Source organism: Drosophila yakuba, chromosome 2R (genome assembly GCF_016746365.2).
Source record: "Drosophila yakuba strain Tai18E2 chromosome 2R, Prin_Dyak_Tai18E2_2.1, whole genome shotgun sequence".
In the NCBI taxonomy this organism is placed as follows: Eukaryota; Metazoa; Arthropoda; class Insecta; order Diptera; family Drosophilidae; genus Drosophila; species Drosophila yakuba.
In genome coordinates, this window is record NC_052528.2 from 21,539,336 (window position 1) to 21,553,819 (window position 14,484).

Below are 14,484 nucleotides of genomic sequence, written 5' to 3' on the forward strand. Positions count from 1 at the left end.
GAGGACGGCGGCTTTAACTGACAAGAAGCCGGATTATTAATCGACGTTTAATTAATTTATAACCAATTAAGCAGCAACATAATGCGGCAAGCGGCAAGCGACAACAACGAGAACAGAATAAAAAAAAACAAAAAAACGGCGGTGGCAGTTGGCCACTGCCGCAGATTGCAGGGAGGGGGTGGTGCTCCAATGGAGGGGGTGGTGCAGATCCCAGATCCCAGCTACCAGAGTGAGTGAGTCGTAAATGCCAAAACTCGTTCTAAGCTTTTTGCCCCTGCAGCGCTCTGGGCTACAAAAAAGAATTAGCCAGGCTTAAGTTTTTGCTCTTGGTCACCAGATCAGAGTATCAACTGTACTCGTATGTGTGTGTGCATATATCTTCTTGCGGAGGGGAACTTGGAGGAACTGAGGGGTGGGAGGGGGAAGCAAAAACCAATGTCACAATTTATGGCATTGTTGGGGCAACATGCACCTGCAGCAACAATGAAGCCGCAGCTTCAACAGGCGCAACAGCCGCATTTGCTGCCTGGCGGCATGTTCACTGATCAGTTGTGATTTCTTTTTGCTGCGCGCGCGGGAAATCCTTATAAGCAAAATATGTTAACGAAGCATGAAAAGCACAAAAATTAAATTAAATCCAATACTCGCGAGCGGGGCAAAAAAAATTAGCCTACTACTGCTCCAGAGGCCACAGGCCTTTCTAAAACACACACAACAAAAAACAAAAACAATTGAGCAATCTCCCCCAGAGTCGCAGTCGCGCCATCGCGCACGGCGTACGGTTCCTATTAACACATTAGAGGACCACAAAGCCCGGCACCGCAGGAGTGCACCACTGCATCACTGCATCACTGCACCACATCCACATTGCTGTCCCCCCCCCAACCACATCCGTATCTCCTGCCACTGCCACAGCCACATCGCACCACGCACCAGCAGCCAGGCAGCAACGTCAAGGTTTTGCAGCTGTCAATAGCAACTCCCGCCGTTTGATCAAGTGAACCAAATTATTGTTTATATCCTTCAGCGAGATGGGGTAGCTCAGATCCAGCGATCCAACTTGCTCCCAAGTGCGATAGAAGAACTACTCAAAATTCTTTGCTAATTTGGCCAGCAAATAAGGAACCTTTTAGTTTGAATTTAAATTTTATAAAGGTACTTACATCACTAGGTGAGTTTTAACCACTTGGAATCCTCGTTAGTCCATATCTTAAATAATTGGTCTTCTTAACGTGTTCAACAGTATTTTTATTATTTCAAATCTGAGGAGCCCTTCACAAACGAGGGCGATTGCATAAATCATGGTTCTCCTTTAACGATTACCTGCAGTTTTTTTCCTTTTACGACACACAGTATTTGCACCTGTATAACTTAATTTGTTTCCTGCTCTTTTGGCGAAGGGTTGCAACTTTTACTTCCCTGATGGCCATGTTAATTGAGTGCGCGTTTCGGCTATTAGGGTATATCAGTTTTGGCCAATTGGTCAATGGTTCTCCGCGACTTGTGGCCAAGTTGTGAGTGGAAGTTGCTCCGTTTTGCGGACGCAGTTGCCGCTGCTGCTGCTGCTGGTGATGTTGATGTTGATGTTGCTGGCGCTGCAGTCGCCGTCTCAGTTAGCGCCAAGATTTATGTGATCCTTAAGATTTATTGGTTTACGGCATTGTTGTTGCAATAAAAAACAACAACATTCATAAATTATCATTAAACGTTTAAATGTGACGCAGCAGCTCTGGGGGCACGCCGCATGCCGCACGCCGCATGCCGCATGCTGCATGCTGCATGTTGCTAGTTTTCTGTTCGCTGGTTGCAAGCTCAGTTCAGCTCGGTTCTGGTCAGGAAGAGAGAGACTTTTGCTATCTTTATAATGAGCCAAATGACATATTTATTTGTGGCCGCTGTTGCCACAATCGCTCAGCTTGTTGCATGCAATTTCTTTTGGTTGCAGTCTGGCGTCTAGACTGCAGACTCTAGACACATGGCGCACCAGAGGTGACAGCTGATTGTCATTGTTGGCATATTAAAACAGGCTCACCGTCTGCACGCGCCGCCAACGATGGGCTGGGTTTTCAGTTTAAGGCCCACTTGCAGTACTATATACATATGTAGCATGTATGTATGTACATATGTATGTGTCATGGCCCAGAAGGCCTCGACCCAGCCAAGACGGCTAAACGGCGACAGCCACTGACAATTGACACTTTTGGCCGAGTCCCACTCCTGGCTCATACGCTCCCCAATCGCCAGTGGAGCCTCCAAGCAACCAATTTCGTATTCCACAAGTGCCTCACAAAGGGCAGGGACTTCGTCTTTGGCGGGGGCATAAGAAGTGGGTCTGAAAGGAGTGAGGTGAGCTAAGGTCTAGGATCTGGAAAGAAAAATGAGCCTATAACTGCTCAAAGGTCTGGACATAAAACTTACAATAGAAAGGCAAGACAACAGAGACAGAGCTTTTTTAGAAGAAGGGTTAAGCAGTTTGTTTAAAAGAGTGTTTTAAAGCATAAAATACTAATACGTAATCATAAGATACAGTCTTAACTACTAAAATTGACTACAAAGTGTTTCGCTGACATCAAAGATCAAAGTAGCACATTCTAATTATAAATATCACTTTGATTTTATTCCACACTTAAGTTTAGGTAAACAAGAATTTGAAATAGACTGTTAAAAGTGCATAAAAATGAATCTCTGGTTTTGAAGTTCCGCGCATACCGATTTTATTAATAAGAACCTCTTTTTTTAGTGACCGCAAAACCAACAATAAATATATACATAATATGCGCAATTACAACACCGTATGTACAGGATCATAAAAGTAGTTGGTACCAGCTTAAAGACCCCTGTTACACACCGCCCCCTTCCAGCAGCCGACGCCTCTGCCTCCGAGCTCGATTCCTCCATTGCTCCATTGCTGCATTGCTCCATGGTCAGAGATTCACTCGCGGCGCTGTCTTGGCCAGGCCATGGCCAATGCCCAATACCAAATACCAAATACCCAATACCAAATGCCCACTGGCCCGTACCCACAAAACAAAAGTGCGTTAATAGCCAAGACACACATGGCAAATGTGCAACACCCCACCGCCCCCACCGAAAACTGGGGGGGGTTTCAGTGAGAGGAGTCTTCTGGGGCCGGACAAGCAGCTAACGCGCCTTTTACAAATTTTTATTGAAAAATATTAAATTCTCATTAAGGCAGGAGAGGTCCGAGCAGGTTCCCAATCGCATCCAGGCAGCATCTATATATATGTAAGTGTATATAGCCATATAGCCACGTTCGCTGGACGTTTTCTGCCGTTTTTCCTGAACGAACCCGAACCGAAGTTGGCGCGCGCTCACATGCGCCGATAGACTCGCTTAGATAAAAGATGATTTATGGGTTTTATGGTGTGATGGGAATTTTAATTTCCAGCATTTTTGCTTAACAAAATTAAACATGGGACTGCGAGCGACAGCCAGATAGAAGCGATGATACCAGCGCCAGGAGAAATGGGGGGGAGGGCTTCGTTTGGTTGGCGGAAGAAAGCCAAGCGAAGACAGGCTCAAACGGTTATTTGCCTGTATTTGGGAACCGGGCAATTGTCAAATGAGGCGACCTCCTCCAGACGATTCCATTTTTAATTGAGCCAAAGCGCACAGCATGTACCGCCAGCCGCCAGCCGGCGAACTGGGCAACTTGCAACCAGCAACTTGCAACTTGCAACTCGCAACTGCTGCGACGGGCAACTGTCCATTATGCTCACTCACCTGTAAAATAAATGGCAAAACTGCCAAACACTTTGGCCAACTGACAACTGCTGCCCCGGCATCATCGTTCCAATTTAATGGCGGGGGAAGGGGGGGGGGGGGGCTCACTAAAGGGGCTCTGGGGGCCCAAAAGGGGGGCACCCACTGCTGTGATCCGAGGTCTCGCGGCCCGTTCGTTTACCGTTAGGTGTCAAAGATTTCATGCCCCATGTCGCAAACTAACGACACACAATCGATCACAAATCAAACGGACAGAAGCAGCAGCAACCCGCAGTTGCCGCAGTTGCCGCCGTTGCGACAGTCATCCAAATCCAAATGTGTCTCAAAAATCAGGCCGCTTCCAATGCAAAGCCGTTTCATAAATTGCACATGACCTGACGACCAGCAGCTCCAAACAGCCACTGCTCCACCAGCTCCAACTCCAGCTTCAGCTCCAACTCCAACTCCAGCTCCAATGTCCAGCTCCATCTCCGGCTCCATCTCCATCTACATCTCCTCCTGCCACTCCAAACGGCATCTGCAGCAGCCAAGAGGCAGCAGAAAGGCATAACAATAAATTAAAATTGGATGTCGATGGCTAGCTGCACCGGAAATATTTGTTGATCTCTTCAGAGAAATCCTACACGCAAAAAGGCTTGACTATTTTTATATAAATATAAACTATCATATAAACTCATATGTTTAAAGATGAAATATGCATGCAGCTATTGCGTACAATACCATAATTATTTTTAGCAGTTATGCCTACAAATTATTCCCGGTGTAAAGGTGCATGTGAATGTGGATGCGAAGTTAAGCTCAAAAAGCTGCAAACCGAAAATCCCCAACTTTAAGACTCCTTCAATTGCCGGCCGGGCGATTTGGTTATTGGAGCGCTCTTTGCCTGATGGACAGCTGCCGACAGCCTGATCCACACATACTCGAATGAATGTGGATCCCGCTCCCAGACGGACTGAAGCAATCCCATTCCCATCGCCATCCTCCACTTCATCCTCATCCTCCGCCGATTGATGGACAGCGTTTGGTGGCTGCATCGCCAAGCGACTTTATTGGTTTTTAATGAGCAGTGGCTGCGATTTCAATGCTTATCTAAATGTATTCGCTTGATATTTGTGCACTGGGTGGCATGGGGTATTTGCGATATGACCAAATCGTGCCTAATGACCCATAATATATTGGCAAACCATAATGTTTTTATGGCAGCACATAATTGATAAACGATTAAACTGAAAATTAATATACAAATAGCTGTTTGCACAACATAAATATGAAAGTAAATGATCTTTAGTACTGATTTATTACTTACCTATCTTCACGATTAACTTTGCCGTTTTCCCATGGGTAAATCCCCATTACCACGACACAAAAGAGTTGGCCAATGGCAGCTGCAGGGCATTCGCAGCGTCGATCAGTGTTAATTAAGGCACCTTCTCACTTTATTTACTTTTACTCATTTGCATATGCGTGTGGGTCATTAAACCTGACCTCCCCGGCCCACCAGTCACTCGGCTGGCATCCATCCAATCCAAGCTCCATCCAATCCTCCAGCATCGCAGCGGCGCTAGTCGCCGCAATATTGACCTGACCCAAGGCATATTAATTAACCCAAAAAACCGGTCTGTTATATTTGTCTAACCTTTATGCTAAACGCGGTGACGGCAGCACAACCACCACCACCACCATCAGCACCACCAACAGCACCACCAAGAGCTGAAAATTAAACGGCAGTAGCGGTTGTAGTAGTCGCTACTGTCGGCTGCCTTGTATTCGGTTATTAATTTACCAATAAATTGCCATGGCGTATGCGTAATATTTCACAATTGTGCCTTAATGACCGAGAGCGTTATTCATGCACTGATTTCCGCTGCAGGTGTCATCCACCATCGGAGCCATCTAGCCAAGCAACCAGTCAACCAGTTATGCGTATTAGCCAGGCCCAAAGATCCAGCTTCCATGGCTCGAGAGCTCCAAAGCTGCAAAGCTCCGGCTTCGCGCATTGAAATTACAAATGACGAGAAATTTGTCATCTTTATTATTGCAAACAACGCGCGGTCGTACGTTGCAAAGTTGCAAAAGACGACAAACGACGACAATGCTCCCCTGGACAATTGCAATTGGCGGGGAGTGCGTGCCGTGCCACAAAGCACAGCAAAAGCATAGCAATAGCATAGCAAAAGCAAGAGCAAGAGAAAAAGGCGGCCGGCAGTCGCTGCTGACAACTTGCCACCCATCTCCATCGATGGGGTAGAGAGGGGGTTTGGAGGGAACTTGTGGGTTAACCGCAGCCCCATTGTGCGCCAATTGATTTTTCATTCAAATGAAAATGCTCGCCGGACTTGGACTCTGCCTCAGATTTGGCGGATTTGTCGGATTTGGCCAGGTATCCCGTAATGAGCACGGCCAAGGCTTCGTTTGGTACAAAAAAGTATTCGCTTTTCTTTTATTTCTCAAAAAATAATACAATTTGTTTTGCTTTTGTGTGTATGTTGTTGGTCTATGAGTGTGCTAAAATCTATGATGACAGTTGGTATGAGGCAAATTGCTATTGGGGTTCGCCAGGGAATACAGTGCGTTGCGTGGCTATAAGGCAGCTTAAAGCGTATATGTTGGGTGAAAAACTATGCTTATAGGATTAACAAAAGATGAAATTAAAATTAATAACTTAATTTTAGCAAGTATGTTATAGAATTTAAGGCACCTAAGGTTCTGAATACAGCTTTTTTTTTTAATAAGAAATCGATGTTATCGTATCTTTAGGTTTCAAACTATCAATGTTTTTGTTTAGAAGACGTTATCAAACACTTCCCTTATCGAGCCCCTTTAAGTAAGAATCCTCATCAACTATCACTCCATATGCGTATAGTACAAAATGATGAAAATACCCTGCAGATGAGAGTATCTCTATATATATATAAATATTGCTTTGCTTTTCGGGTTGTTTTGCCTCTTTTGTTTGTTTTTCTGTATACAATTTTCTACTTAAAAACCAATTAAAATTTGATCTAAAATTAGTTAAATTTCATCTTACCAATCTAGGGGCTGTATACGTTTATCTAGAACTATGTACACGCAAGTTGCTAGCACCAATCCAAAAACTATCCGTAGTATGTATATATATTTAACTATGCAGATACATATGTATGTCTATGTATAGTAGGTAAAAATCCACTTTGTTAACTTGGCTTCTGAAGGCAATTGTCTCTGGGCTTAAAATGTGAAAAATTTTACAAATCTTTCCGCCACAAAACTATAGTCTAGCTACTAACTAAGTTGGGCTTTGAGCCCTCTTAAGTTCTAAATTGAGCTACTTAGGCGACATGGAATATCTGGTCTCAGTGAATGATCTATGGATGTGATTCGAGTGCGTATAAATAATCAAGAGCTGCTCCACGACAGCATCTCAGATGAGTATTCACGGATGTGAGTAGTTCGAACACGAGTGCGATTTCGAGTACGATTACGAGTACAAGTACGAGTATGTATGGCCAGATCGGCAGTTCCAAATCCTCAGTGGCGGCGCATGTGCAGCGACAGGTGGTCCGAGCGGCTGAAGCTCCGGGTGCACAGCTGGCAGCGGAAGGGCTTCACGCCCGTGTGCTTCCGGTAGTGGCGGGTCAGCTCATCCGAGCGGGCGAAACGCCAGATGCAGCCCTCCCACGTGCACACGTACGGCTTCTCACCTGGCGGAGATTAGGAGTTCATTAGCTTAGTTCATTGGCTACCAAAAACTAATAACTACAGTAATTTAAACTATGAAATAATCATGGAATATATGTGATTTAAACTGAATCTCACCTGTGTGCGTCCTTTTGTGCGCCTTGAGGTGCGAACTCTTGGTGTACACCTTGTCGCATCCTTCGGTGTCGCACTTGTGCACCTTGCGGTTCTTGGAGAGATCATTGTAGCCGCCGTTGGCCATCGAATCGGAGGAGGTGGTGAATCCGAAGGCTGAGCTGCTCCCGCCAAAGTTAATCCCACTGAAGCTGCTGCTATCCTTGCGCGTTGCCCCCCGTGCCATGCCCCCGAAGGCGGGGTTAAGGGCGGCGTGCGGCGAGGCTGAGCCGGCGTAGCTCTTCCAGCTGGGCGAGGAGTTGGAGGCCAGGGACTTGCTGGAGCCGCCGGTGGGCGAGGTCTTGCGCGAGGCATGGCCATCGCCTCCGGCAAACTTGTAGGGATTCTTGAACAGGCTCAGCAGCGAGAACTTGCTCTCGTAGTCCTGCATAGTCCTGCTGTTCGTCGTCGATCCTGTGCCGCCGCCGCCGCCGCTGCTGCTGCCGTTGTTGTAGCTGCAGCTGTTGTTGTTGTCCTCCTGCTTGACGCTGACACTTCCGCTGCCGCTGCCGTTTCCACTTCCGCTTCCGCTGATCCGTCGATAGGTGAAAAAGAATGGCGAGGCCGCGAAGAACGGCGAGAATGGCAACTTGGACACACCGGAGGAGGCATACAGCTGTTGCTGCTGCTGGGCAGCAAAGGCCCCCAACGACGTGGATCCAGCTGAGCCCGCTCCAAAGCCCGAGGACGAGGACGAGCCGGAGGATCCACCCGGCTTGCCATTGCTATAGCCAACTGTCTTGTTGGCCGACGAGAATTTGTAGCTGCTGCTGCTGTTTCCATGCGAAGTACTCGCTGCGGGGCGAAAAATTGGCGGGGAAAACAGAGTTAGAGTGCTTGAGAAAACCCATTGAGATTCGGTGAACAAAATGGCCAAATGGCGGGGCCAACTTTATGGCCGCCAATGCCTAATGAGCCTCGTAAATGAACCGCAAACTGAGCCAAACTACCAACCGAAAAACAAGGTAGGCTAGCTAACAGAATAAGCCGAACATCAGGATACCCTAGTGCCACATATGCTATTAAAAGCCAAGGATGTATTTACAATAAGTGGCAAAATTTCTGAAATAACCTATTTTGTAAGCAATAAATATTTGCGTATATTTACAATTATAGACGTTGTGAAACCAAGCCAGAATGCAGGGCATGTCAGTTGAGGAGCAGTTAAAGGGAAGCAGCTGGCCGGGAACACTTTGGCCTGTCAGTCGGGAGTCTTTACACAATTTCCTAATTTCGTTCGACCGCCTCATTGCATCAAAAACGTTTGCATGTCGCGTATTTTATGGCCGGCAGACAGACGGCAGCCGACGGACGGACAGATGGACGGACGAAGACTCCAAGATTCGAAGTGGAAGTCGAAGTTGGAGTTGAAGTTAGAGATGGAGATGGAGACGAGTGTCCAAGAGGCGGATTCCGATGCAGACCGTGCAGTCGTGATCCATTTAACCTGTACTATGCGCTCCAGACGACGACTGCTGCCACTTTCGGCTGCCAGTTGCAGTTGCATTTGCAGTTCCAGTTGCAGTTGCAGTTGGGACAAGTGTGTCGATTTTGGCGCCCGCGACATCAACATCAATTGCCGCCAAGCTGCCCCACCTCTCCCCCCAGTTCCCCTCAACTTGAAGGGTGCTCCATGCGGCTGAGCAAACCGAAATCTCACAGAAGTTTGCCCAGGCTTGCCACTTGACTTGGCCACTTGTTGCGCCTTAAGATTTTCGAGGCATCTTTCCCGACTGAATTATTTAAACTAGGATTTTGCAGTTGCCCAACAAATTCTGTCTATTTATTTTTATAAATTTATATTAACTTGTAAATAGCAATTTAAGGATTTATACAATGAAAAAAGTGTGTTCATGCTAACAAATCACCGCACTAGTTAGCCTTTGACAGCGAGTTTGACAAATTAAAACCCAAGTGCAGGCTGAAAAAGTATTTAAAGCTTATTCCCGTTGCCCCAAGTCACCCTCTGATTTTTTTTTATCTTCTTTTGGCCTGCTAAGCACATTCAATTTTCACTCTTCTCGGCGTTGCAGCTCGTTTGTCAGTGGCCAAAACAAAAGGCAGGCGAAAGGGGATCGAGGCGATCTGTACAAGTGACCCAGGCTTAAGTGCTTTGTCAAGCCTGCAAACTCCACATGACCGAGGGCCACATGGCCAACAACAGTAACAACAGCAACACCAGCAACCAGACCATCCGAACCGGGCCTAAACTGACCGGCCAAGCAGAGAATGGGGTCCGCAGGTCCGTTGGTCCGCTGGTTTCTTGGCCTCAAGTGCCTCAAGTGCGTTTGCGACTGTCTACACATGTGTGTGCCCCGGCTTGATGCATTTGTAATTTCCATGCCAGCGAGCGTTTTGTTTCACCAGCACCGGGTTACAGTGCCCAAGGTAGGAGACTTGCCACAGTAGGACTTGCCTAAGTGCAACGCTTCCTCTTTTGTTCCCTGAGCGCAGAAGTGATAAAACAACAAAGCATTCAAAAGGTGTTTAAAAGCAAGTAGTAATATGGGCAATAAAAAGTGAATCCTTGGGCTATGTGGTATTGCACCATTTATGGAGTTCCTTGATGGAGGATCAACTCGATGACAGTCTTTCCTCGATATTACAAATAAATATATAAAGAAATTAAGCAATTTCACTTTATAAAAATCTTATTTCATCAAAGGCTCTTAAGCTAGATAAAAGTGTTTCCACTGATATTAGATGCACTGTATCCATTGTAGCCGGGTACTTGGACACAGGGAGGCAGTGTTCCAGAAGTAGGACTGTAGTTTCGAGGGAGGCAGGTAGAGTGGCCCCGGGTTGAGGTCCGTTAGCCCAGGCAGGCGCGTTATTAAAATTGATGGCATTTAATTGAACTGGCCATCAACGTCAGCCCACAGTGCTGTTTGCTGTTGCATTTGCTTTTTTCTGTTGCTGTTGCAGTTGCATTTGTAGTTTCTGTGTCTTTTCCGCTTGCCCCATTTGCAATTGCTGGAAAGGGAAGTTCAGCAGTTGTAGTGGTAGTAGTAGTACCTAGTTGTGGCACTGAAGATTTTCAGAGAGAAGGGAACTGGATGCTACGGTGGCGTATGCTAATGCGCATTATGTGCCAACTCGCCGGCTGTCATATATTTCTCGTCTCCCAAATGGCCATTCTCCTGTCCAATATCCGAATGTGTGTGTTTGGGAGCGTGTGTGTGTGTGTGTGTGTAATCACCGCTTTTACCGAAATGCACACGCTGACTTCATATTTCTGCCAATTTGGCTTTGGCAACAGGGAACATTCAGCAGGCAGCAGGCAATAGGCAACAGGCCACAAACAGCTAACTCCAAAACAGCAAGCACCGGGCGACCCAGAGATTTGAAATCACACTTGTGCCTATTGCCAAAGTGGTGCAATAAAAAAAGTGAATGTTGCCCCCAAGTGGCACCCGGCAGATCCAATCCGATGCGATCCATAGCGATGCGATGCGATGCCATGCGATGCGATGCTATATAGACAGGCTCCTCCATCTCGGGCTCCTTTGGCGCGTCTTCAAATGGTCGTCGCTGTGGCCATAAACTGCTCATTTGACTTAGCTAGATTTACGTTGAGCAGCCGGTAACCCCCATCTCTAACTCCCCAGCCCCATCCCCATTCCCATTTACCCCCATCGGCCCCGCCCCCTTTGCCGCCCCCTCTGTGAGTGTGCGTAGTCGAACGTGCCGCCCCAGCCGCAGTCGGCGATAATTATGATGAGGCCAGATCGTCCCCAGACCAAGCCAAGAAAAATAGTCATCGCCGGCGAGAGGGAACCGTGGTGGAAAGTAAGTGGTTAAGGGAACTACGCTATGTCGATCTTTTCCTAGAACTAGTGGTAGCTAATTATCCAGTCTGAAAGTTTATTAAACGAAAGCTGAGATTATGTGAACACACATTATGATGTGTGCCATGGCCAACAAATATTAGTAGTAATTCGTAGTTGCTCATCACCAGCACAGGATAATATAATATTATTATTATATTATGATCATATCCGCTAATCACAAGAGCGAAGTTAAAATATATGTTTCTCTTTGCAAGCGATAGTTTGATAGGTAAAATGGTAAGTAAGCCATAAACTCCTAATCAAACATTGTGAGTCAGAATTGTGCTAAAGAAACATATGAAACATATATGAAATTTTATATAGACTTTTTTTATATACTTTTTATATATTTTTTTTTATATATATTTCCATATATTTTCTATATCTATACGAACTTTTTTCGTTTCAATAACTGTGCCCACTGTGCCAGCGTGTGCGGTGTGTGCAGTGCGCAATGTGCAATGCGGATCTCGCACCAAATGCGACTGCAAGAGTTGCAAGTTTAGAAATGAGGAGCGTCGGGGAGAGAGAGAAAAACCCAGGCGAACAATAAATTACAAAAACAGTTGATAGGGTTTAATGTGCACTTGGTGTGCGATTGGTTATAATTGACAGTTCGCTTGGCTGGCTTGGGCAGCGCAGCTCAGCACAGCTCAGCTCAACTTGGCTCCAAGTCCGATTCCGGGCTAAAACTTGGCGACGTGCTTGGCCAAGCACCACCAGAGCACCACCAGAGTACCACCAGAAGGCACCACCAAGCACTGAGCACCGACCAACATCCAACGTGTGTTACGTTTCTAGCCAGTTAATTGCCAGGCGAGCTTACGTTGATTTACTAGTTGATTTTTATACGAAACTGTCGTATTTAAGTTATAATTATGAAACAACATGGCTGCGTATCCGTGTCCGTGTCTGCATCTTTTGCAGTAAGCGATTTTCACACATGAACCGTTTCGCTTTCTGGGCCACAGCCACATCAGTTGACCAACTTTGACTCCGATACGTTTTGGGCCACCGACGAGTCACATTGAATTTATGGCATTGCGCATACGCCGTGGGGGCAGTCGACGCTGGGTAAGTCGGAATCGCCACCATTATAGCGTACCCTCCGCCAGCCACTTTGGCTTTTTGTTTCAGCCATTTTTCACACTCTGCGGGCGTCTTTTGAACCTTGAAATAAAAGTTTTCCCACACTGCACACTGCAAAACATTTCGATTTTCCTTTTGGCGGCTGGCCTACCTTACCTTACCTTACCGTACCTTACCTTACCTGCTAATCCAGCGCCCGATTCCCAGCCAGCCCAAAATGGTAACAGACGTAGACTCCGTGGCAGCAGGGAAAAAACTAATGAGCAACAACACAGCGAATGCAAACTGCACCTGCCAAAGGAGCCAGCTAAAATAAGCCCAGTAAAGTCAACAATGTCTGGGCTGGCGACTCTGGAATGCCCTTTAGTTTCGCAGATCTATGAGTTCATATAGTGATTGCAGTCAAAACAGTGAAACTGTAAGGCGCCTAGCTTACTTTGTATTTAGAATTGAATCTTGAATCAGAAAACCAGGTTTAACCATTAACAACCCACGTAATAAAAAATCTATTAATCGCCTTTGTGATAACTAAATGACCATGTTAAGTTGCTTTACAAACTCGTAATACCCTCCCATGCCAAAGGGTATTCCCAGTCAGCGAGGGCTGCCCACAAGAAAATCAGCAAACAGCATCGCAAGACGTTGGCGCTTCGTTAGCTCTGCTTCCTCTCCCGAGTCCCCAGTTTCCCCAGTAAAACCCCAATGCAATGCAGCCCCTCATCCAGCCGACTCCCACAGGTTTTTTTTGTGCTGGTTTTTGGCTTTGGTTGATTTCTTTTTTATGAGCAAATTGTGCAAATATCTTAGAGCAATGGCAGAAAAACGCTGACAACTAGATAAATTTAAATGAATTTCTGAGACTCATAAGCTGACAGCGAAATGGTCGATCAGAGTCGTGTGTTTAGGGGCATGCCTCGCATGGAGTTCTTGATCAAAAGGCGGTAGCTGAAAGCCAGCAAAAAAGCGGACATTTAATTGTTTTTGCTACCAATTATGTATTTGTCAAGTTAATTGGTATGTCAACGCAACTAGTTTTTAGACCGTCGCTCCGTCGCAGCTGAGCTCCATCTCTCTGTTCAGATGGGCAAACTGGCAGACTGGCAAACTGGCCAACTGGCGGACGGGCTAACAGGCTAACTGCCTAACTGGCCAACTGGAGTCATCAAAGCTGACCACCGCCGGCGGAGCAAACGCCTGACGCATTGTCAATAAGCCGGCGACGACACACGGACATGGCCGAAGATACAAAAGCAATGCCAATCATGCAGGCATTTTACACCAAGCCCCCAGACCAGGCCAAAAAAGCCAAAGAGCCAGGATCCCAGAGCTACACATACACGCGGAGAAAAATGTAGTCAACACTCGGCGTTTCTACAGAACAAGCTAACTATAATCTTACATTAAAGGTCTTCAAAGGTTCAAAGGGTTTACCTACTAAAATATAGCTCTATATTGTCCAATCAGTTTAAAGATTGTTTTGTACTCATAGTATTACAATCAAGTCCCAATTTTTGCCAGTGTAGGCCACTGCGAAGGTGTGAAATAGCTGGCCTGCCTGCAAACCAAAACCGGACCCGTTTCAGGCAGCTTCGCTTGTCGCCATTGATTGTCAGCGCGTGTTCTCTCTCCTGGCGTTGATGGATGGATGGATGGATGGATGGTCGGATGACTGGCTAGCTGCATGCTGGATGCTGGATGGTCAGGAGCTGGATAAAGGAGCCCCCGTTCCTTCACTTATCGCCCGATCTGTGAGTGCTTAACAAATGCATTGCGCTAATGACAATTTTGTTATACATTTTATGCATGCACAGCGGACACAAGCAGATCGCGCGCGCACATGGCGTATACGCAATGTCCGATGTCTGTCGTCCGATGTCCGATGGTCCGATGACCAAATGCCGATCACGATGATGACGATCGCTGTGGCGATAATGACGATTATTGCGATGGTAATGATGATGGCGTGGATGCGTGTGCGATAACGCGACGG

At 46.5% G+C, this 14,484-nt stretch overlaps 1 protein-coding gene across 2 annotated transcripts in view; it reads right to left on the bottom strand.

Annotated features, from left to right (window-relative positions):
• Nucleotides 1–6,151: 6,151 nt before the first annotated feature.
• The window catches only part of LOC6531754 (Krueppel-like factor luna), a 32,916-nt gene continuing 24,583 nt past the window's right edge, over nt 6,152–14,484 (bottom strand). For both annotated transcript variants that reach the window (XM_039372402.1, XM_039372403.1), the window contains 2 exons: nt 7,540–8,370; nt 6,152–7,424 (listed from right to left, as the gene is read on the bottom strand). In XM_039372402.1, coding sequence (XP_039228336.1) covers nt 7,252–7,424; nt 7,540–8,370 — 1,004 coding nt within the window. In that variant the 3' untranslated portion in view covers nt 6,152–7,251. The remainder of the gene's footprint in view (nt 7,425–7,539; nt 8,371–14,484) is intronic.